Raw genomic sequence first — 24,824 nt, forward strand, 5'->3', positions numbered from 1 at the left:
GTACCTAAAATCCTGGGTTTGGATAATTATCTATGTTTGTTAACTTTGATTATAAATAATGTGAAGTGATGGAAGTCTCCGAGTGTATTCTTTGTTTAAAAAACCGCCAACTTAAATTTTTAGAATCAAAAAAGAAAAAAAGTGTAGTAAATTGTGCTCAAAACGTGAATTGTATATGTGCATTTCTCCTTTTTATTCTATTTCTTCCCGGTTTGGCGACAGGAATTCAGTGGCTGTAAGTAAAATAACGTTTATATTTACCGTAAAACTATCTATTAAGAGTAATGATTACTTTCCCAATAATTTTGTGGATGGGTTTTGTAGTTGAGATGGGTTAATGAGATATTCAGAAATTATTATGATTGTATGTTTGAGGCCGAGGGCTAATTGAGGAGGAGGGGTAGTTTCAAGAGAGCTATCTTCGAGAAACTTGTTCAGAGTTCATGAATTTCATTTGCCAGGGGGTGGGAAATTTAACTCTGGATTTTGAAAAATATCTAATTTTCGAAATTTGATATTTACGTGCAAAAGATTTACCTCCCAGATTTTAAAAGCCACTTTTTTTTTGTGTTTTCATTTATAAAAAGAAGAAAAAGATCCTTACATTCTCCTATATTTTGGTGAATTAGCACCCACAGAGTGATTGGTTACACGACTCTTAGAATGTGGCGGGTCTGCCTGTTGCGATGCTTTTTATCTCATGAAGTGTTAATTCTTCAGGATAATTTAGACGAAAAACGCAAGGGCTATTTTACTGCGTTGATCTCACTCGTCTTTATACTGCGAGTTGCTATTTGTTATTCCCAAAGCAATGTATTCACGTGTTTGCACGAGGATCTTGGAGTGTATACCCCCTCTTAAACCTCAGTTTTTTGCATGTTTCCTCAAAAATATATATATTTTTCTAGCCATTAACTGTCTTATTAAATATGCCCCCTTCATTCACTCCGAAAAAATGATGTCTTCTTGTCTGTAAGCTACATATTCAGTAAATCTACCATACCATATAGCTAAATTTAACATCAAAATACTGAATTACGTCTGGCTAAACTTTAACAAATTTAGTATAATAAAGAATGTGAAATTATTATTATTTTTCTTTACTAATTACACAACATCATATCGCAGCATTCTTAAAGCAGCACATACAAAAGTTTGCGCTGTGGCCCTCTGAGAAGAGGTAAATTCCTAATGTCACCCTATCCCCCACGTTTGTCCTTCGAGCATTTCGAATTGGGGATGAGAAGTTTGCCACTCCTTTATTGGGTAAAAATTTGGATTGAGAGTTAGGTTTATATCAACGCCTATTCGTAGGGGACGGAGTTTTACCCTCTGACTTTAGTCGAAGAACCCCCCTTCCTTAAAAACCGATAAAATAAAAGGGCTTAAGGCACCCAATGAAGTAGAAACCTTGATTAAAATTGTACCTCATACTCAATAATGCTAACACTATTACAGGAGTTTTGGGTGCCGTTCCACGTGTCTGATTGTACCAAACAAATCTGTATAAATATAACCAAAATGTATGTCTGTGTGTCTTGCATGTGTTAGCACACCATTAATCCTATTGCAAAGAAACTCCAAGAAGTTGCTGATACACCATCTTGCAAAGGTTTTAGCTACAAAATTTTCCCAAAACCTTTTCCAATGAATCCTCTTAATTTGGTGTTCAACAGTTTTATTAATTTAGTAAAAATATAATCATTATTTTTCGTGTGGGCAAAATTCTCCAGGAAGGATTGTTCAGGAGAGAATTTTCTGCCGGGAAGGGGAAATTGTCGGAAGTATTTTCCATATTTAAATGGATTTGATTTGCATACGGTATTTTTTCCACGACTTCTTTCATGTGTAATCAAAATAAATTAATTAGGTAATGTATTTAAATATAGGGTAAAGGACAACTTAATTGAGTCTGCAATTGACTCTATTGTGGAAAGAATGACTTTTGAAAGAAAAAATCGAAGTTCGTGTTTAGTAATTCAGAGCTTTATCAGATTTTTCGATTTATGGACTCGATTCCTCAATGAAGGGGAAATTGTCAGGGATAAATTTTCTGGGGGGAGGGAATTGTCCGCGGCAGGGGGAATTTTCAATTGCTTTTGAATTTAAAATATGATCTTTATTAATACCTGGGGCTGAATTTTACGCAGGGGAGAGATTTCTGTGGGAGGGTTTTCTGTATTTCTCTATGGATATTTATTTTCTGTTTTCTGTCGGGTAGGAATTAATCTCTCATTTCCCTTCATTTAGACTTAGCCTGAATAAGTTTCTGTAGGGTGGTATCTCTCTTCTTATTCCGTTGAAGTGTTTCTAATATTTATTTTGAATCTTCATTTAACTAAACTGATTCACTTCGTTTTTCATAAAACAATTTGCAATGAAGTCGAAAAACGCATCTGCCATTATGAAGGAGAGGCGGTGGATCATTTTGTTGTTTTCTCCTAGGGAACCAATTGCGGTAGAAAATGAATTTTAATCGCTCTTGATTTCTGGGAATGTTTCTGGTCTACGCCTTAATTATGAAAGTAAAGAGTAACATTAAACCATAAAACGAGCAAAATTTATTCCGTATGGGAGGGGGGATGTCCCCTCCTCCCTCCCTGTTGCTGTAGAAACTTTGGAGGATACTTCTTCAATCGCACATTCACCTCTAGTGCCTTTTTTTAACAGTCAGAAGTGATTGGGAGCACCAAGTCCCAGTCCTAGAACTATTTATCATATTGGGTCTTTTTGTAGCCCCTTCAGGCATCTGATTGGTGGCATGAAACTTTTAGAGGTTATTTTCTAGGTCAAAATGATCCTCAGCATTTTGCTGTCGGAAAAGAAAGGTGTTAGGGGCCCGGAAAAAACGCCCAAAAACTTTCTTTATTATCAATTTCATACTTATAGCCGCAAGTCCTTGGGCCAAGGGGACCAATGTACATAGAAATTATTCACAGGATTGGATGCTTGAAAATTGGTCCAGACTCTTAAAAAGTGGGCTCAAAAACGCTCCAAATTTTTTCGATTGGCCTGAAACTTATATGAAACTTTGGACTAAAGTGACCCCAATGCAGAAGGAAAAAAAACTTCCTCTTAAAAGACAGCCCCAAAAAGGGACAGAAAAGTACCAAAAAAATTAAAAAATTAAGAGAGGGTTCATTCAGTTGAAAATGGAAAGTGTGTGTGTGTGCTTTTTAAAGACCAAAAGCTACTGGAGGGTGATTAGCTTCCCTCTGGGCTCCTTTTCTGCAATCTGGCCCAATTCTGATCCTTATAATATCGAATAAAATTTTTAGAACTTTATTTTTTTTCAAAAACTTCAAAATGTCTAATAAGTTTGCCTTCATGGTTTTTATCACCGACACAGCCCCATTGTTAAACAGTATCTTACCCTGTTATGGTAACTCAGTCCCCAGAAATGCGAATGAAGAATTAGAGTAAAATCTAAATGTAAAAATAAATAGCCTAGTATAAGACACTCTGCACCATATTTTCTGCTTATATTTTGGAATGGTGGGAATATTTTTCCAAAATTCCTTCTTTTGTCATTATTTATTTTCATCAAAATTTTTTTGTGGCTACTCAAATTTGCATCTGGGAGGATTTTCTGCAGTGGGAAAAATTTCACTGGGGGATATTCCAGGGGGAAAGCCTAGTACCAAAATTGAGAGAATCTTCAAGAAAAAGAGAAAATACTGTTCTAACGTCTTCTTGGGTGAACGATATATATAATGTCATAACAAATGCTGAATTCAAACATTTTACGCTAATTTAGGCTCATGTTACTGACAAACAAATATTATATAACTGCCAATCATTCAAGAAGTATCTAGAATTACATTATCAGGTCTTTCAATTTCAAATGACACGTTGTCATAATAACATACAACGAGAACTTAAGTTGGACAAGAGTGTCAACTAATTTACAGAAAGAAAAAGAATTACTATAATTATCGCTTCAGATAAAACAAAACCAATAAAATTCAAAATATTTATTTTCAAAAAAAAAAAAGAGAAATGAAAGCGACGACACCTTATTTAAGTCAAGGAGAATTAAAAGCGCTGAAAGCCAAAATCTGAGGAGACGATAGCCACTATCAACTCTACTATCAACTCCCAGCTAACTCTAAAAATAATTAGCATATTTTACATTGCAATATTTTCTTTCGTTGCTTTTATAGCTCATTAATTTGAAATTATTTATAAACTATACTCGTAGTTTAAAATCATTTGTGCCTTGTCCTAGCAAAAGAAGCGAAAGATTTAGAGGGCAGTAGAGGCATGTACGCAAGAGTTTTTCGGGGCTGGGGCAATAATGGCAAAAAAAAATTTATTTGATAATTTGGAGAAGAACTACACAGAAATTCAAGGAAACTTGGAATTTAGGGGAGGCAGATCCCCAAGATCTTCCACCTGCACACGTTCTTGGGGTGGTAGTCCCACTTGTTAAATAAAGTGTGATTGTCTAAAAAGTCTAGAACGCCTGCATAAATCAATTGAACCCTAATAATTTGTTTGCTAAAACCTTCAAAGTATTTTTTCGGATATCACCGAAGGAAATCACGATCTTGCTTTCAAAGCTGAGCATGAATAAGGAAGTTAACGGGAGGAACATTTTAAGAAAGGAACAAAAGTCAAATTAAATGTATATTTTTTAATGTGAAAATGAAGAGTAATGTTGAAACTCAAGACAAACAGAAACTGTCCAAAACTTAGACAGGAAGCCAATCAGCCCCCCCCCCCACTTTCATGCTCAAGAGGTGCAACTACTAATGGAGTTATAATTACTACTCCTCAATTTATCAAATTGAAATAATCCTTTGTGTAGGAGAGTTTTACCATCCCATTTGGTTTTATGCTTTCCATGGCCTTTGCAGCACGAAAGGTCACAGAGAAAGCCCATAGTAGTTAAAATCTTAAAGACAATTAAAAAAAAACTTCCATATCATAAGTAAAACTTGCCGCTGATGCTGATTCAGGAATGGTAGTCGTTGTTTAAATTAACAGAGAAAGTTTATTTCAGAAAAAAAAAAATCTTGGAACTTTTAAAGTGAACTTTTCAAGTGAACTTGTCCAAGATACTAGAATGACTTCTTAGTCAATGTATTAATGATCCCCTTCATGAAGTTGACAAACATTCAGAAAATACTTCAGTCACTGCGCCCATAATCACCTTGCTAGTCATTAGTTTGGAGTTCTTTGATACAGGTGACCCACATTTCTGATGCTTGAAAGTTGGGTTTAATGTGTTGGTACTGGAAGCCAGGAAAGGAATTTGAATTTCCTGAAGTAGTTAACCATAAGTTTTAGGGCATAGTGATAAAACGTCATCACTTTCTAAGTATTTGGCTCCAAAAATATTTATGGTTGGTATTCAGCCCTTCAAAAAAAGGTGCGTTATGCAAATACTGCCGAATCTGAGACCATTTGCTGGATCTGAGACCAGTAAAGGCTCACATGAAACGCTTGGATGCTTAGTCTGTAAGCCATGTACTGATTTTCAAGATGTTGTCCCTGTGTTCAAGAATCAGATGAAACACAGTATCATATTACTATGATGCTTATCAAAATACAAGAGGGAAAACCTATTCCATTTGACGAGCAATTGAATTTGCAAGATCACGAAGAAAGGATTAAAAACCAAGAAATGTTATGACCAGTTGTCCAGGCTATTCTATTATGTCGTTTTCATAGACAAGCCCTGCGGGTTCTTCAAGAATAAAGTAACTTTCTTACAAAAAGTGTTGAAAATGAAGAGGTATTCAAAAGGTTGTTGCAATTGATGACGGATTTCGGAAACACAAAATTGTAGGGATATTTCATATCATCAACTAAAGTACAAAATATGCATCTCCTCTACCGCAGAATGCTATTGTCAATAGTGGAGGCTATGTCATTCGGGACACAATTTTGAATAGAGTGAAAATTGCGAAGTAATTTCAATATCGGCTGAGGAGATAAGTGATGTATCTTCAAAAGAACAGTTTGTTCTACTTGTCGGTTGACTTTTTCTGCGTTTCAACAGTGTGATTGACCTGACTGGCGTAGCTATTTTAAAGTGGATTATTAAATTCTGCCTAGAGTTTGGATTAGACATGAACAATTTAGTTGGAATTGGCTTTAATGGAGGAAGTAGTATGTCCGGTTTGTACAATAGCAGTTCATGGTGTTCCTGACATCGCAGTAATCTCATCATGGCGATGTATGAAGATACGACCTGTTGTGTGAAGAAAGCAGAGGGAAATTCACGTAAATTTCCCATCCTCTCCGGGGTGAAACAAGGGTGCATGATATCTCTGCTACTGTCCACAGTCGTCATCGATTTAGTATTGAGGAGCGTCGACTCACCTGGGTTACACCTAAATGATGGCCTCCTGAGCGACCAAAATTTTGCTGACGATATTACCATCCTCGAAACCTGCAAATCACGGCTTCAAGCGCTGCTCACGAGCGTCCAAAAAAAGCAGAAGGTTTTGCACTCAATACCAACGCCAGTAAAACCAAAGGCATGACGACTAGCGATTAACTTATGAACATCAAATGCGGTGACAACGACGTGGAACAAGTGGTATATTTCAAATGTCTTGGCAGCACCATCGAGAACACGAGATCCACAGCCAAAGAAGTCATCGCCCGAATTGGAGAGGCTAGCAGCACCTTCAACAGGCTCAAAAAGTTTCGAGGTCGAGTACTTTCTCTCTCTGGCTTAAGCTCCGCCTCTTTAACAGCAACGTCCTGCCCGTCCTCCTCTATGCCCCTGAAACATGGCATCTCAGCCAAGAACAAGAGAAGATAATTCAATCTTTTGAAAACATGTGCCTACGTAGACTTTTCGGCATCCAATGGACCAGAAGGTAACGAACGAGCACATTAAAAACATCACAGGTCAATCGTCCCTCATCGAGACCATACAAAGGCGTAGATGGAGCTACCTCGGTCACGTGCTGCGCATGGATGATTCCAAAATCCCAAAATCTATATTTTTTCTGGTTACCTGAAGGCACCCACCGCAGAGGAAGACCCAAAGATACACTTTGTCGTACCTACAACAACGACCTGTGGCACCTTCACGCCTCAATACAGCCGGAGGGGGAAGACATCGTCACAGCCGCAAGATTCAGAGACGACTGGAGACTCTTCTTGGACGCCTTGGGTGCCTCTGGAGGCACAGGAGGATCTACGGTCTAGCGCAAGTTAAATTTTCCCCATATCTAGAGCAGTTTTGTGAAGAACTCGATATAAGATTTCTTAACCATCGAGATATAGCATTTTAAATCCAACTTCTGTTCCTTCGTTATATTGTTGATGCTGTATTAGCCAAGGTTGTGACAAAGCTGTAAAAAATACTAGCAGTTCTTTTTCTCTAAGACTAGCCTTCTTGCTGAATTAATTGGCTGCAATTGGAATGCAAGAAGTCCCACATTGAGTCTATGTAAAACAAAAGAAATTTGAAAATTGACCTGGCAACTGCTAACACACGGATGCCCAGTTTTCTGAATGTAATGACTTTATAATTTTGCTATTAAAGTGTTGATTCTAGCGAGAAACAAGCAAAAAGATATTGTGAACCCACATAAAAGTAAATATGAGGTTATATACGACCAATTGGGTGGTGGGGGGGGGATGAAAAATCAAATAGTACATTTTTTTTGTCAGGTTTTTATCCTCTAAGCGAAATTAACCAGCAATTTGCTCGCCTGACCATCCACCCTACTATATGCGTGTAGGGTGCCTCTAGACTGCCAAAACTTTGAATGAACGACCTACATTGACACAACTAATAACACTGGAGCAATTTTGTCTAGTTCAATCGAGCAGTTCTTTCTAGATATTCCAATTTTTGCTTACACCTACTGTATGTGCCTGCTTATTAAAAGCATTCCAAGTTAAAACCGGCTAAACCTCTTGCCAGGGAAACCGATCCACGAAAATGTAAGGATTTCTTTCATTTTTTTTCAATGAAGATACTAAAAAGTTATTGTTTTCAAAATTCAGGGGGGGGGGGGCGGTTTGTTTTTCTCCTTTTTTTCTATAGAATACCAAAAAGTCGTTTTTCAAAATCTAAAGGAGGGAGGGGAGAGAACATAATCTAGAGGGCAAATACCCTTCCATCCATTGGCGTCCTTGTCTATAACAAAATTTTTATCCATAAAAAGCGGAGCTTTCTTTCCATCTGAAAGCAAAACAAGATCGAAAATTTATAAAGAACTGGCAGAGATAGTAAGAAAAACTATGCTTATTTCCCATTCGCACAAAATTCATGAGAATAGTGGTTTCAATAAGAAAGTAGTAGGCTACACCAATTTATGAAAATAGTGATTCTGAGCTCTAATAGCGAGGAATATATCCTCCGTTTTTAAAATGACCGAGATAAGGGCTGGCCACGTATACTACCCTGTAATTACCAAACAGAGATAATTGCCACAGTAAAATTATGACACTTCATGGGGACAGGGCCCCTTAGTTTGGGCCCTCATTTCATCTTATTTAATTTATAAACATTTTGTTATCTATGAGTTGTCAATGCTCGAATACTCACTGTTTTTCTTTAATAGCTGGTGAAATTGGAAACATTCTACTCTGGAATGTGTCCCTAAAATCAAAAAGTTTGGCGTTTAAAACAAATAGTATTTGTGTATAAAAAGAATTATCTGTAACCTAGAGTTGGAGGAAAAATGGAAATGCCTAACTCAGCCTAAGTTTACTAAATAAAAGAATGTATCCTGAGACAAGATGTTTTGCTTGTATTTGGGCGTACGTCGACTGAGTCTCTTCTATCACTTTATTTTTTACTTACATCATTAAAGTTAAAAATGAGGTGCTGCGAACTAAGTCACTGCGTACACCAGGAGCTTGAACATAGAATCAAGGCTAGAGCTGACGATAATATAAATGAAAGGTTTGAGGCACAAACCCGTATAAAATCGCGACAAGTCATGTATAAACCCTTGGTTAAAAGATATGCTCTTTCCCGTGAACTTTCCTCTGATAATACTGCGTCAAACTGGATGTTTCAGAGAAAATCTTATTATTTACTTACGAGAGTGTAAAATAAAGGAAACATAAATTATTACAGTCTGCCAGTATAATAGAGTATGAGTTATCTAGATTATATTTTTCCTATTTGAAGATTACATATGCCATGAGCGAATTACTAAGCCTAGACAAATAGCATCAGCAACCGGTTACTTTACTACTTCCTTAAATGGCGTAACATAAATATTAATTTTGTTCTCAAACTTCAATTGAGGAAAAAACTAGTTTTAAAAGAGGAATAAAATCAAGTACTTATCTTAAATAGCAAGATAAAACTCTACTTGTTTTAAGTTTACGAATGGTGTGAATTAAGTTTACGAATGGTGTGAACTGCTATGAAAACGGTGGAAAAGGTGCTTAATCTACTGCTACCTACAGCTCGTTGCAACACCAAGCCACCTCCGGCCAACATATGTGTACAGCCATACCTAACATATCTTCATCATGTTTGAAGTCATGTTTGCCCTGACTGAAGCCATGTCAGCCCACTTTTCAGAGCCATGTTTGCCCTTAGACATTACTGGGCAAGTTCGAGAAAATTCTTTTATTTTCAAACAATTAACAATCTGTATGAAAAAGAGGCATAATTCTGCAAGGGTGGGAGTAAACAAATAAGTTAATCCGACGGGCCGACTTCCAAAGAGTATTAGAATATACTTTGTTGCATTACCTCAGGGAATAACAACTTATTGAAATCAGAAAGTAGTTTCCGGGAATTCGTTGACATACTCTGATCTGTAAACAGCGTCGTCTATAAGCTTTTCTTTGGTCTTTATGAGCAATTAAATTAGAAAAAAAAGTTTTTTTTAACTGAAAGTAACGAGCAACATCAAAACCTAAAGGAACAGAAACTATTACGTATATGAGGGGGGTTGTCCCCTCGCCAATACCTCGCTCTTTACTCTAAAATTCGAATTTTGCCCCAATTCTTCTGAATCACAAAAACCATTTGATTAAAATGAATAGTCTTTTATAAGTACAAAAAAACTTTTGCTTAAAGATCGAGGTATTGACGAGGGAGCAAACCCCTTTTATGCGGAATAATTTCTGTTCGTTTCAGGTTTTAATGTTACTCATTACTTTCAGATAAAAAAAAAGCTAGTTTTCTATTTAATTTCTGATCATTTTTTAAATAATGGTGGGAAATCCGGCTCCTCCAACAAAACAGCTTTCTCCAACTCTTGATCGGGTGGCCTTGGGGAAAAATGAGCGTGGGATGGGGGCTAGCTGCCCCCTTTGTTACTTAAAAAGGGCATAAGAACTTATGATTTCTGATCAAGTGAGCCCTCTCCCGATCTTCCAAGGTCACTGATTTTATATGATTACCCCTGGGAAAAACAACAACAAATAAACCCGCATCTGTTATCTTTCTTCTGGCAAAAAAAAAAAAAATTCTACATTTTTGCACACAGGAGATTGAAACCCTTACAGGAGGATTCTCTGGTGGGCTGAATCTGATGGAGTTATTTTCATTAAGATAACTTGATGTTTTGGGGGTATTTTCCCCTTTTTCGAAATTGGGCAAATTTTCACAGGCTTGTTAGTTTTGATGGGTACCATTAAATTTTATTAATTTTACATATTTTGAATAAGCATCAAAATTCGACTCTTTTGATGTATCTATTGTTATTAAGACTCTGCTTCTTTTAATTTCGGTTACTGTTGAGCCACATCACAGCTTACTTACAGTTCATTACCACGAACTGTTTAACAGAAACACCAAAATTTTAGCATTAGATGATTTATCCATGAGAGTCTAAACTCGAGAAAAAAGAGAATTCTAGGTTCGGATTTTTCAAATTTTTGTGAAGGCAATAAATAGGGTAATGTACAGAATTACCATATTACATGGTAAACAGACTTTCCAGGATTTAAATGGATGCATTTCTCATTTTCCAATTTTAAAACATCTTATAAATGTCTTTTAGTTTTCCCTGGGTGGGTATCCCATCCTTGGTGGCGTGACTTTTGATATTCAGCCTACCCAAATCTGTAAACAAATCAATATATTTGGGTAGAGCTAATAATCCAATATATCCGCAAATTCATATACGGTTCTTTTTAACATGAAACTAATGATTTGGAGCAAGATAGTACATGGATTTGCGGTATAAAGCATTCGTTTGGGGTGTGCTAATCAGTATTACAAAATTATGAAGGACCTGAAGTCCCAAAGCTATTTCTTTCACCACAAGAGTTTTATCATAGCGAAGACAAACACATTCTGTCAAGCGGACAGTTGCATTCGATCACATTATTTGATTTTTTTTTCTGTTGAAATGGGCGGCCTATACAATACAAAGGGAAAGGTTAAATGGATCAAAATTGAAATAGTTTCGGTAACCTTTGTGTTCCATAATCCAAGCAATTGACGGGAACCCCAATTAAACCAATACACGGAATTTACGACAAGATGGCAAAGCTTATTCTATTGGGTCTAATTTCCCTTAAAATATGTCCGATTTTGTGTTGAAATTTAATATACGCTGATTGACACTTTGTACAATAAATCTTGGTATAGCTATATTCTCCGCATCCTGAGAAGATAAACGTGATGAATGTGAGAGATGACACGGATATGAAAACGGGTTCCGAGTCTTAATGGATATTCTGTGTTGCTCATCCTTCCCTTTTCTTTTTTATAAGAAACTATTTATTATATTGTCTTCGACATAGCCCGATTGAGTTTGGGACAATGTTTCACACCGAGAAATTAAGCTTTCTTACATGACAATTTCTAGGGTCGTATCGCTACAATATGTCAAATTCATCGATTATAAGGCGAATTTTAACGTATAACTTGAATGCAGAACAGTAGCACTAACGGGGGAGGGAGAGGGCAGTTGCCCACCCAGATATTATAACCCTGTCTCTAGATTTTTAAAAATGCTCTTTTTTCTTATATTCATTGGAAAATGACTTTTCTGGGTATTATCTTTGAAAAAAAAATATTAAGAAACAACTAAATTAACCCCCCCCCCATAAGTTTTAAAAACTTTTACCCCTTCTCCCATAATTTAAGTAAATTTGCGTTACAGAAGAAGACAGAAGTTACGTTTAGGCAAGATGTTTTAGATGATAATACTGGCGAGCATTTAATCCTCTTGCCAGAATGCAATAGGTGGAATTGTTCTTCAGTTATGTGTACCCATTGCTTCCACTACTGCAGAAATTTTCGAGGTTTTCTCAAATTTCTGCGAATGAAAACAATTAAGTTCTCCGAAAATTTCCCAAAAGTTAAATTTCAGAAATACACGAATGATGACACTCTGTACAAACAGTTAATTTTGCTCGAAGATGATGTTCGGTGTGTTTCGGATAATCTTTTTTTTTCGAAGGATCCTCAAAATTCTGGGATAGAGGGGGTACTGGTCAAATCGATTGTTTTAATTCAAAAGACAAAATAATACAATCAGAAGAGTGAATAAAATTTGAAAAATATATTTCGGATTTTCAGCTGTTTTAAAAAAGGCATTTTTTTGTAAAGGGTAGTTTTTCTAAACCCTTTAACATGCAAAGAAAAACAAATTGTATCCAAACCTGTAATTTATGAGCAATTCTGTGAGTGAGAAACAAAGAACAATCTATTTAGAAAAAGAAAGACGGTAATAAATGTCTTAAAAGCTAAATCAGTAAAAAAAAAAAAATGAATTTAAACAATTAGTAGATCATCCTTTGATTGAAGGGGCAGTATATTCTTTAAATATTTGAATTTTTAGAAGGAGATTTGAAGTATCACGTCCGCTATTGAATTTTTACAAAGCTGTTTTATTTTTCCTGTAAGTAATATTCTCGGTCTCTTAGCATCTGGAATAGAAGATTAAGAATAGCGGAAAAATAACATTTCTAAGTTTTTCTTAACCACCAAAGAAGAGAAAATTATTTCTAAACTAACAATTTATGGGTAATTTTGTAAGCAAGGACCGATCTATTTAGAAAGAGAAAGAAAATTATGAATATGTTAGAGGTGAAATCACATTTCAGAAAAGGAATTGAAACCATTGATGGGTCGTCTTTTGTTTTTAGGGATTGAATATACTTGTAAATATTGAATTAAAAAAATCAAACTAAGCCGTTTGAATTACCACATCCGCTATTGAAATGGTATAATCCCTCCAAATAATATTTTTAATCTCTTAATCGCTAGAATAAAAAATAACAACGGAAAACAGCATTTCTCAGGATCGAGTATCCAAGTATCCCAGGATCCAAATAGCCGCCCTTTGAACGTGTTTTTCTTACAGGGAAAGCGAAAATGAAAACCCACACTCAACTCACAGCCTTTATGTGGACTAAGCAGACTCGAACTCCAGTTTGAACGCAGTTCTAAATAAAGTCTTATGCTGGTACCCCACTGTATGGAATTCCAATCACTATATTACCTACCCTGAACAGGAGTTGGTTTTAACTTTTGTAAAAAGAAATACAGATTTAAGTTTTTTTGGTTTTTTCCTTTTTCTTTATGTCAAGCACGTACGCACCTACTGCATACGTCTCTGCCTTATGTGTAACGTTATTCATCTTTTTATGTTTTTTTCTTGCTTTCTGGGAATCTTACCCACCCTTTCGCCCTCTTTAATAAAAACTTAGCCTTGTGAAATTCTTTGCTGGCCGAAACATACGTATTTTGACAAAATTCTTAAACTTTCTTTCTTCATCATTCAAAACATTGGCTAATTTTTTTTTGTAGTGTAAATTTGATTGACAATTTTTCATTTAGTCAATAAGATACCTAATTAGAAAAATAAATTTCGTTCAGTTTACTGGCAACAGTCTTAAATTAGCAATTATCAAGAAGTTGCAGTAAAAATATAACTGTCAAAAGAATGTCGCATAATGCAAAGAAAGGTAAATCTTCGGGGAATGCTGACATTGTTAAATAAACAAAACTATTGTTTGTTTTTTCCCACTCGTGTAGTTCTTAAATTTTTCTTGGTGCTGTTTCAACATATTTTACAAAGAAACAATGTAAAAAAAAAACTACAGTAGGCCTGCACTACAGGCCATAGCGACAAATGAGTTGCTGAAAGAAGAAAGGATGCAACATGCATAAAAATATAAATTTTACACGAGAAACACGAATTAGTTTACTTTAAATATTTAAAGTTGCTGTTTTAAACTATATTGAGATTGGCCGTAATAACAGAGGCATTAGCTTCATTTTTATCGGAAGCAAATTGCTTAGCATGACGATACTTTACACACGGTTTATTGTTGGTAATGTTTTAGGAGAAGAAAAGTGTAGTTTTAGGAAGGGAGGAAACCGGGGTGACAAAATTTTCACTCTTATACTTAATCCGCCGGGCAGAAAAACTTTAGCGAAGGTCCTATCCTTGTATGGCATTTCAAATAAACAAAGTTTGGTCATAACACCAAAACTGGTGTTAAAACACTAGTTTTAGGCTGGCTTTGTCATATCTTCGTTTATATGGAATATACTGGTAGATTTTATTCTAAAAAACATGGCAAAGGCTAGGGGGGGGGGAGACCAGAATATCAAATGGGAAGGTAAAACTCTTCTATGCTAATGATTTGAGTGTCCTAGATACAAATGTTAGCGGAACGAATAAATGTTGTAGGTTTTCAGAGCTCAAGATGCAAGAATAGGTTTGAAATTTAATGTTAAGAAGATAAAGTCGCTTAATACGAGTAATTATAACAAAGATGTATTAATAATTTATTCCTACCCTCTTTGCAAAGCATAAAAATGCTGTTATAGAGGAGAAAATAAAGGAAAAAAAGAAATACACCAAAACAGGAAATAAGGAAACAAATTAGAAAATAAAAACACCACTGATTAAAACCAACAACATTTAAACACCGATGCAATTCAGGGAAAAATCAACGATACGTTTTCTACGCTTTTGGAATCTAATTTATAGATTATCAATTTTCAAAGTGAAAAAAAAAATCCTGTTTTTCATAGCAATTCCTGACACATAGGGGATTGCTAAAAAACTTCCTATATCTGAAGAACTCACTGCGGATTATTAAATTAGAAATAAATTAGCGTGAGGAGTTAATCTGTGGCAACGAGAAAATCAATCAATGGGATAGTTCATCAATCAGTTGGATTTTGGACACAGTAAAGATTTAAAAAACAGAATAGCCAAAATACTGAATTTTTTTCCAGATGAGAAAAGTCTAAGAAAGTAGGAAGATAAGTCTGTAAAATCAAGACTAGAATATGGGAAGCCCATTAATTACTGTGGTCAAGTATGGCTCTAAACATGGGTGCTTCGGAAGGTTGAGGAATATTTGTTAGATGTTTTCTAAAAGAATTGTCTAAGGATAATTTTGTGTACTTCTTTGACTGACCTCATATCCAGCTCTGTTGTTCAATTCCACGTTCAAGGGCTGTAATAACTGTAATTACGGTGTAATTGTGGTAATTATGGTGGTAGAGTATGGCTCTGAACATGGGTGTGTCGGAAGGCTGGAGAAAATTTGTTTGATGTTTTCCAAAAGAATTGTCGAAGGAGAATTATATGTACTCCATTGACTGACCTCATGTCCAGCTGTGTTGTTCTATCCCACATTCTAGGGCAGCAATAACTGGTAGGCTAAGATGGCTATATTTTTTCTGCAGGTAAAGGATGATGGATTGCCAGAGTTTGTGCTAATTGTTCTTCTATCCGGGGAAAAAAGAAAAGCAGACCGTCCCCGAATGGGGTGGACAAATACCATAAGAAAAGGTTTAAAAGGAATTGGAATTTCATGGGAGGGAATAAATAGTGAAGCTTTAAATAGGTTATGTTCGAGGAAGAGCGTATGCATCTGTGTTAGCCCCAAGAACTGTCTAAGAATAGTTTTAGGCACCAGTTTTACTGACCACGTGTCAAGGAACAAGCTCGGCGAAAAATGCGCTTCGAACTTGATAAGGCTATAATTGGAATGGCTAGGATAGGTTTTAAGGACGAATGAAGGCAGATTTTCAAAGAGTATGCTTTTTAAACCATCTGTGTGAGGCCAATCGAGAAAGGGTCATTTTCGAATGAGATGAAAAATTGTCGTAAGAAATGGTAAAAAAGAAATTGTAACTTCAGAGGAAAGCTTTGTTTGAAAAGCTTAAAGAATAAAGAATAAGCTTTGAATAGACTGGGTTGGAGGCAAATCACTCGCAGTGGTGTTGGCTTCAAGTGGCTTCAGGTGCTGTAGTAAGTAGTGGTATAGCCATTTAGTTCATGGTTTTCGATATGTCGTTCCTTTTTTATTACATGATCATTTTAATAAAATGAAAAAATCACTACCCCCTCCCTCCTGTACTTTAATTTATTGACACCAATGTACAAGCTCCTCCTCACCCTTCCATAAAAATATTTCTCCGTCTGTTGACACTTCCTATTTTTGTATGATATTAATTTAAAAAAAAACTTTTCTCACAAGACAAGTTTTCTTCAAAGAACAAAAAGAGCTCCATTAAGCCAAGAATGAGCAAAAATAAAGTCAAATAATCTTCCAAGTATAAAACTACCAGAAATCACTATCAATAAATAAGTGTAACTCAAAACGAACAAAAATTATAATAAATAGCCGAGTCAAGCTCAAAACGAGCAAAAATTAACATGAGTAGGACTGATAACCCCTATGCCTTCTCAAAACCAGAACACAATTTATGCTTTACTGAAAAAAAAAAGAAAAAACAAATGACCGTGGATTGTCATTTAAATTGACATATACTGACATTTCTTCGTTAAGGTTTTGATAATTTTTCATTTAGGAAAGTAAGAAAGGTGAAAACATTTCAAACATATTTTGTTTTCAGTAAAGCGCAAATTGTGTTTTGGACTTGAGAAACCTTCCGATCTGTTTACAAGTTTAATTAGTGACATCCATTCAATCAATCTAAAGTTAAAGTCGTTGGTCTCCCAGTTAGAAAGTTATTACAGAGCTGTTTTCCAACTTAAGGAATAAAAGTGGGTGTTACTTTGTTACTCGCTTTAAGAATGTTGCATAAATTTTAAGCCATAGTGGTTTATATGGCAGTTTGGCCACTTCCAGATAAGCTGGGATGATGAAATTTGGCAGGCGTATCAGGAACCAGACCAGATAAAATTAGAAATAGTCGGTTCCCTGATTCAACCATCTGGGGGTGAGTGGGGGGACCATTAATTCGGAAAAATTAGAAAAAATGAATTACGAACGGGTGGTCGGATCTTACTGAAATTTGATGTTTAGAAGGACCTCGTAACTCAGATCTCTTATTTTGAATCCCGACCGGATCCAGTGTCATTGGGGGGAGTTGGGGAGACTCGAAATCTTTGAGAAAGCTTAGAGTGGAAGGATCGGGATGAAACTTGGTAAGTGGAATAAGCAAATGTCGTAGATACGTCATTGACGTAATCGGACTGGATCCGCTGTATTTGGGGGAATTAGGGGGGTCCGGTGCTTGTTCTCCCAGCAAAGTTATTAAGTGATTAAACAAAGTTATTAAGCAAAGTATATATATATATATATATATATATATATATATATATATATATATATATATATATATATATATATATATATATATATATATATATCATGAAAAGAGAAATCACCAAGTCAACAGCACAAACACATAAAAAAAAAAGAGACAGAAGGAGAAAAGGAAGACTGTTTTGCTAAATTAGTGATTAATATAGACCAGCACTTGAATGAGGCCTTAATCCAAATCACATAGGTCAAACAGCATAGCCAAACACAATCAACCATAAAGAATAATCCATGGACAGGCAGTCATGTCGTCAAGAAGTATAAGTCGTCATTTACCAAACAATAGAAAAAATAATAAAGACAAATAATTCAGAGGCAACAACCCGACACAAGGGCTCATCAGGAGAATACACTGGCCTACAGGGTTTCGCCACTTTAAATTCTCTACCCAGCCAAGTGTTGTGGCTACCACAGAATATCCTTGGCATCCCCGTGTCAGGTATCACCCCCAAAATACAAGCATATAAAAAAAAAAATAGCAAATGTAAAACAACCAAGTAACACCAAAACAAGCTTATCCTGTTAATATATCCCTCTTTTTAGCAACAATAGGTAAACTAAAGATGATAAAATTTACCAAATCACAAGTATTAACACATTGCAAAAAAAAAATTAATGAACTAAACAATTATATAATTCATCTTTACCATGTGGCTATTTTTTTTAAAAAAATCCGCTCTATTAGAAACACAATTCAAAATAAATGGCGCTGCATCATCATTTGTCGAACCTCCGAAATTAGTGGAAAATTTCTTTAAGTATTTCCAGATAATTCTTTTGATATTTATTTAAAAGTTCGTTATAATGAAAACTAAATTTTTTAAATTGCCAAGTTAATTTATTTGCAGAAAAACCTCTTGATATCAATTTTTGGCTTAAGATTTTACATCTATTTTTAAAATCAATATAATTACTACAAATCCTTGCATAACGAAGTAACTGTGAGAAAAACGCAGAATATGTGATATTTGAGTGTATACTACTTTCAGGGAATGGGAAACTAATCACTTCAAAATCAAAATCATCCGTTTTGTTATACATTTTAAAACTTAATTTATTATTATCACAAATATTAACATTTAAATCTGAGAAATGATCTTCATGACCAGCGCCATGACTAGGTTCAAGAGTAAGCTCTGGTGGATATATATTTTTAGAAATATCAATGAAATCCTTACAATTTAAGACCAAAATATCATCTAAATATCTTTTATTATTTGACAAAACATGTTTTAAATTATTTGGATTATTCTTATCCATCATATATTTATATTCTAGTTGACTTAAAAACAAGTCAGCTATAAATGGGCTGGCATTCCCCCCCATGGGAATTCCCACGATTTGCTTGTACTAATCACCACCAAATCTTATATAATTATTGTATAAAACAAATTCTAATAACTCAAAAATAATATCCAAGCTGCAACATCTCAAGTTAACTGTGGTATTAAAGCAATTTGTCCATATAGCTTTTTTTATTATAAGTGTCTATTTTTAAGAACCTTTTACTAGATAAGAGGAAAGATTTCTTGATAACAGTTTTTAAATTATCTAACACTACATTAAGTGATAAATTAGTATACATTGTCGCAAAATCGAAAGACTCAATTCTTTTAGCTGAAACCATTGTTAAAGACTCTATCACCTGCAGTGAATTATTAACACTCCAATATGGATTAAAATTCGAAAACTTTTTAATACCAGAACAATAGGTATATATATATATATATATAAATACATACATAAATATATAAATTTGGCGAGCATCACTGACGCATCTCTTTAACCCAAGAAACCCTAAAATTCAGTTTTACATTTCAAAATCCCCCTCTCAAACCATATTTTTTTGAGGGTGTACTTTTTCAGAGAAGATTGTCATTCTTGAAGGATTGTCATACACAAATTTAACTTAGCAGGGATTTAACGTACACAGCAGGGATTAATGTATTGGCAGCTCCTTCGCATTTAAGAGAGCCCTCAATTTCTTAAAGCTAGATTTAAGATTGTCCTGCATTCAGTTTAAGCAAGCATAACCCTAAAGATTCGAATTTTGATTATAACTTGCAAATAAAAAGAACTGACTTTTTATGCTAATTGTAAAAATACAAAATAAACTAATTTTGAACTTACCCATCGCTACTGATTATAATAATAAAAATTGTCCTGTTTTGGAAGAACGTGGCATATACCCCATACGCACCATGAAATTTGATATGTCTGAGAGCCTCAAAAGAGAGGTGCCTGCTTTTTAACAAAACTATTACTTTTACTTTTCCGATTTATGTGTGTTTTTCTTATGGGTGATTTAATAGAGACAATGGTTGAAGATTATGTGAGAGAACCCCGGACAAGACCAAAATTCTCTCAGACGAAACTTTGAGATAGGCAATCTACTAGGAAATGCCAAAAAATTTAATTTTTATAAGCTCTTATTTCCAGAGACCATCGTATGTGTGATGGCACAGCCAAACCTAAAAACTGTGATACAAACACAGGGCAACGAAAAAAATTAGGACAAAATTACAGCCAGTGGAAGCAAGGAAAAAATTCAAATATTCAGCTAATAGTTAGGCTCAACTGTCCCCATAGTCCGAGTTGAATGAAAATAGACTAAAATCCAAAAAAAAGGACAAAATAAAGCCACAAACATTATATGGAAAGATTGCATACAAAAAAAGGGGAAGGGTATTATGCCTCATAGAAAAAAAAATCCACTAGCAATCCAGTGCCAATTTTAACATTTATTTTGGCAATGTTGTTCCAAGAAAATATTGTGTTAGCTAATACAACTTTATCATGAGAAATTTACTAATTAAATGTTTAAAAATCCGCACAAAAATTTTGCTAAAAACAAAGAATGTAAAATCAGAATTAATGTCCAGAAATGTTTTACTCATAATTCCTGAAGCTGGTACCAAACAACTGTGGCATCAAACGCGTTTCGCGACTATAAATTTCGTTAAGATAATTACTATGAGCAAAGAAACAAAGTAAAGTGTCCTTGTTTCCTGAAGCTTTTACATTGCCTGTTTCGTTTTTTCAGCTAATGTACCTACTTTAGCACTATAACGATTTAGTGACGAATGACGCTATATGGCAGATAATTTGGTTCATTCGATAGTTCCACTTTTTCCTCTTATTACATATAGTCCTTGATTATAAGCTTAGGAAAAAAAAAACTTACTTAACAGTTATGGCACCAATGAACGCACCAACTTTTGATGCAACCTTGGAAGTAACACCTTTCTCAGCATCAACAGCCTTATCAGATTGCTTTCTCGATCTGACACCGTATATGCGAAGAGAAGCCATCCTATTCATATGAATGCCCTCTTGAGGTTCTCTTGTTGACATTTTATTAAATATCGAGAAGCCCAATGAAGTATCGCTCTTTGCAGAGACCTCACTTAAGTTAAATTTTGTCTTCTCATTGAACGAAATGAATGCCCTCCAAGTCAAATCGTATCTCCATTAAGCTTCGTGGTAATATTATTTTCACTGCCTTCGTCTAAAAATGAAGGGCCAACTTATATGGTAGATGAACTTTCAGCAAATTCAGTTGAATCCCTTAGAGGTCTTACTCCTCTAGATGTTATTTGTGTATGAGAATCTTGTTTCACAGGTTGTGCTTCAACCTCATCAAGTTCTGGCCTTGGGGGTGGACTTGCCTTCCAAATAATGGTATTCAATTTTTTGCTTATAATTTAGGATGCTCTCTTATTTCTTCTTGAAATTTGACTGATTTAGTTGATTTCAATGAGCGACCGCTTGAAAATTGGTTTTTTGAGAGCCATTTGGCGGTAGGCATAATTACATGAGGATTTTGGGGGATTGACATCACATGCAGGATTATCAATACCATATAATACAGTAGTTTGGCCATGACGAGAAAAATATCTCACAATAATTAAAAAATAACTGTAAGGCTCAAAAAGTGGCATAGCCAAGAGGAGGAACAAGGTCTGAGCACCTGGTTAAGGGAGTAATTTTCTGAAAGACCGCTAATCTCTATTGCAAAAAGTTTAAAAGTCTTTCGTCAAGTCAATTATTTCTAAATCATTTCGAAATCGTAACCAATCTATATTATTTTATTTCACACCTGAAAACAAACATATTTCTTATTTAGAACAACCTTATTAAACGATCAATAATCACCGAGCAAAGCTCAGCCCCCTGGTGAACCAATTCTTATTGTAATTTTTTTTGCCGCATCTTCGTAACGTTTAATGCGAAGTAACGTAATGAAGCAGTCGTTCTCAATATATTGCTGAGGTGTCTTATTGGCAACCATTTAACACAATGTATTTTGATTTATTTTTAGAGCAACATTTGGTTTTAAAGTATAATGGGTAACTTGCATAACTGTGGGTGTTGACCTCTCCAATATCCCTAAAGACATAGGTGCTGGACCGTTCTACTATGCTGAACAAAATGGTTGCATCAAAATTTTAAAAGGATGCTTTTGGGAGATATATGGGCTTGAGAGAAGGGCTGCTTGCCCTCCAGTATCTTGTTACTCTTTAAAAGGGGACCCAACATTCGCGCTGTAATTGGAGTGCAAGGGGGAGGACTTTCCCCTTGATATATCTAGTAAAAAGATTTTAAACAAGTAAAAACAAAGTTAAAACATTTTAAATATATTTTTTCAGTAAAGTGCAAATTATGTTCTGGTCTTGAAAAGGCAAGGGGGTTGTCGCCCTACTCATGTTAATTTTTGCTCGTTTTGAGTTTGACTCGGTTATTTATTCTATAGTGAAAAAAATCACCAGTGCAGCAGCACAAACACAGAAACAAACCCACACCATTAAACCAAACATAAAAAATATTAACTTTAAAAATAATAATAAATAATGAATAATAGATAATATATATATATATAAAATTACCGTATAAACAAAAAAAGAAAGACAGAAGGAGAAAGGAAGGCTTTTTTCCTACTTTAGTGATTAAAATAGATCATTACTTGAACAAGGCCTTAACCTTACTCATCTATCCAATTACATGGGTCAAACAGCATAGCCATATCAACCGCAATCAACCCCAAAGAATAATCCATGGACAGGCAGTCGTGTCGTAAATAAGTATAAATCGTCATATGCCGAATATTAAAAACAATAAATAAGACAAATAACTCAAAGGCGACCACCCAAAATAAGGACTCATCAGGAGAATAGACACTTGCCTGTAGGGTTTCGGCACTTTTAATTCCCTACCCAGGCAAGTGGCGTGCCTACTATAAATTCCCTATGGTATCCCCGTGCTAGGTATCACCCCTGAAATATATGCATTTTAAAAAACAAATATAAAACAACCAAATAACTCCAAAACTAACTTATCCCATCTTGGTTTTGGCCCTCGTGTATTTATGCTAACCCGAATGATCATACCTATCCATATTCTATATTAATACTGAACAATTATTAAAATGTTTTACACTATTATCAAATTGTCTCTATCGATGCAAATGTAATATAAATAAAATTAGAAGAAATGAATGCAAATTATGATTATATGTGTTTTGGGAATTGATGGGTGCAGGGGGGGGCTTGTTGCCCTTCAATCACTTTTGACTAATAAAAAGGGCACTAGCCCTTTCAATTTCCAATCGAATGAGTCTTTTTCGAAGTTTCTACGACAGCAAATGGTCATCTCAAAATTTCTATCAGATGCATTACGGTAAAACATGAGGTTTGGAGGGGCAGGGGTTGTCCACCCTTTGGTCACCCCGAGTCATATAAAGGGATCTAGAACTTCTGATTACCAATCCAATGGCCCCCTCTAAAGGCTATACAATCACCCTTTCTCTATATACCTTATACGCCCCTAGGGCATAACGTACAACTCTTGCCCTGAGGGCTCCGGGTAGGTTGCCATCCTCAAAGACATAATTTCCGAACCTTTCAATCAAGTTGAACAAAATGGCTATCTCAAAATTTGGAGTGGATGGGTCTTGGGAAATGGTGGGTATGGGAGTGTGGCTAGCTGCCCCGCAATCACTTTCAACTATTAAAAAGGGCATGACCCTTTCAATTTCCAATCGAATGAGCTGTTTTTGAACTTTCTACGACAACAAATGGCCGTCTCAGAATTAAAATCAGATGCATTTAGGGAAAATAAGAGGTGTGTGAGAGGGTATCCACCCTCCAATCACTCTGAATCTTAAATAGATCGCTAAAACTTCTGATTACAAATCCAATGGCCCCCTCCATAGGTTATTCAATCACCCTTTCTGTATATACCTTATATGCCCTCGGAGCATAACTTAAAACCCTTACTCTGAAGGCTCTGGGTAGGTTGTCATCCTCAAAGACATAATTTCCGAACCTTTCAATCACGTTGAACAAAATGGCTATATCAAAATTTGGATTGGATGGCCCTTGGGAAATGGTTGGCGTGGGTGGGGGTTTAGTTGGCATTCAATCAATATCGACTGTTAAAAAGGGCACCAGCCTTTTCAATTTTCAATCGAATGAGCTCTTTTTGCAGTTTCTAAGACAACAAATGGCCATCTCAAAATTTCTATCAGATGCGTCCCAAGAAAATATGAGTTGTGTGGGGGTTGTATCCACCCTCTGATCACTCTGAATCTTAAAAAGGGGACTAGAACTTTTGATTACCAATCAAATTTTCCCCCTCTGAAGTTTATACGACCACTTTTTCTATATATACTGTATATTTCTCCAGGGCATAAATTACAACCCTTGCCCTGAGGGCTGTAGGGGGTTGTAATCCTCAAAGACATAATTTCCGGCCCTTTCAATTACGTTGGACAAAATAGCTATATAAAATTTTTGATTGGATGTGTTTGTACGACCAGCCTTTCTACGACCAGCCTTGTACGACCAGCCTTGTTTCTACGACCAGCCTTTCTATGCAAACTTTATATGTCCCCAGTGCATAACTTACAACCCTCACCCTGAGGGTTGTGGGGGGTTGCCATCCTCATAGACATAATATCCGGACCTTTTAACTACGCTGAACAAAATGGCTATATCAAAACTTTGATTGGATGTGTTTTGGGAAATTTTGGGCGTAAGAAGGGGGTTAGTTGCCCTCTAATCACGTTCGACCATTAAAAGGGTTACTAGCCGCTTCAATTTCCGATCTAATAAGCCCTTTTAGAAGTACATACAACAACAAATGACCATATCAAAAAAATTTGCATCAGATGCATTTCGGGAAAATACGAGGTGTGGGTGGGGGCGGGAGTATCCACCCTCCGATCACTCTGAATCTAAGCGAGGGAACTAGAACTTCTTATTAACAATCAAATGAGCCCCCTCTCAAATTTATACGATCGCCTTTTTTATATAAACCTTGAATGCCCC

At 35.5% G+C, this 24,824-nt stretch overlaps 1 protein-coding gene across 2 annotated transcripts in view; it reads left to right on the forward strand.

Annotated features, from left to right (window-relative positions):
* LOC136030788 (protein Wnt-4-like) overlaps positions 1 to 24,824 on the forward strand; it is a 176,188-nt gene continuing 151,364 nt past the window's right edge. For both annotated transcript variants that reach the window (XM_065709837.1, XM_065709841.1), the window contains exon 1: positions 1 to 235. In XM_065709837.1, coding sequence (XP_065565909.1) covers positions 69 to 235 — 167 coding nt within the window. In that variant the 5' untranslated portion in view covers positions 1 to 68. The remainder of the gene's footprint in view (positions 236 to 24,824) is intronic.

The sequence above is a fragment of the Artemia franciscana genome, chromosome 1 (genome assembly GCF_032884065.1).
Source record: "Artemia franciscana chromosome 1, ASM3288406v1, whole genome shotgun sequence".
Taxonomy (NCBI): domain Eukaryota; kingdom Metazoa; phylum Arthropoda; class Branchiopoda; order Anostraca; family Artemiidae; genus Artemia; species Artemia franciscana.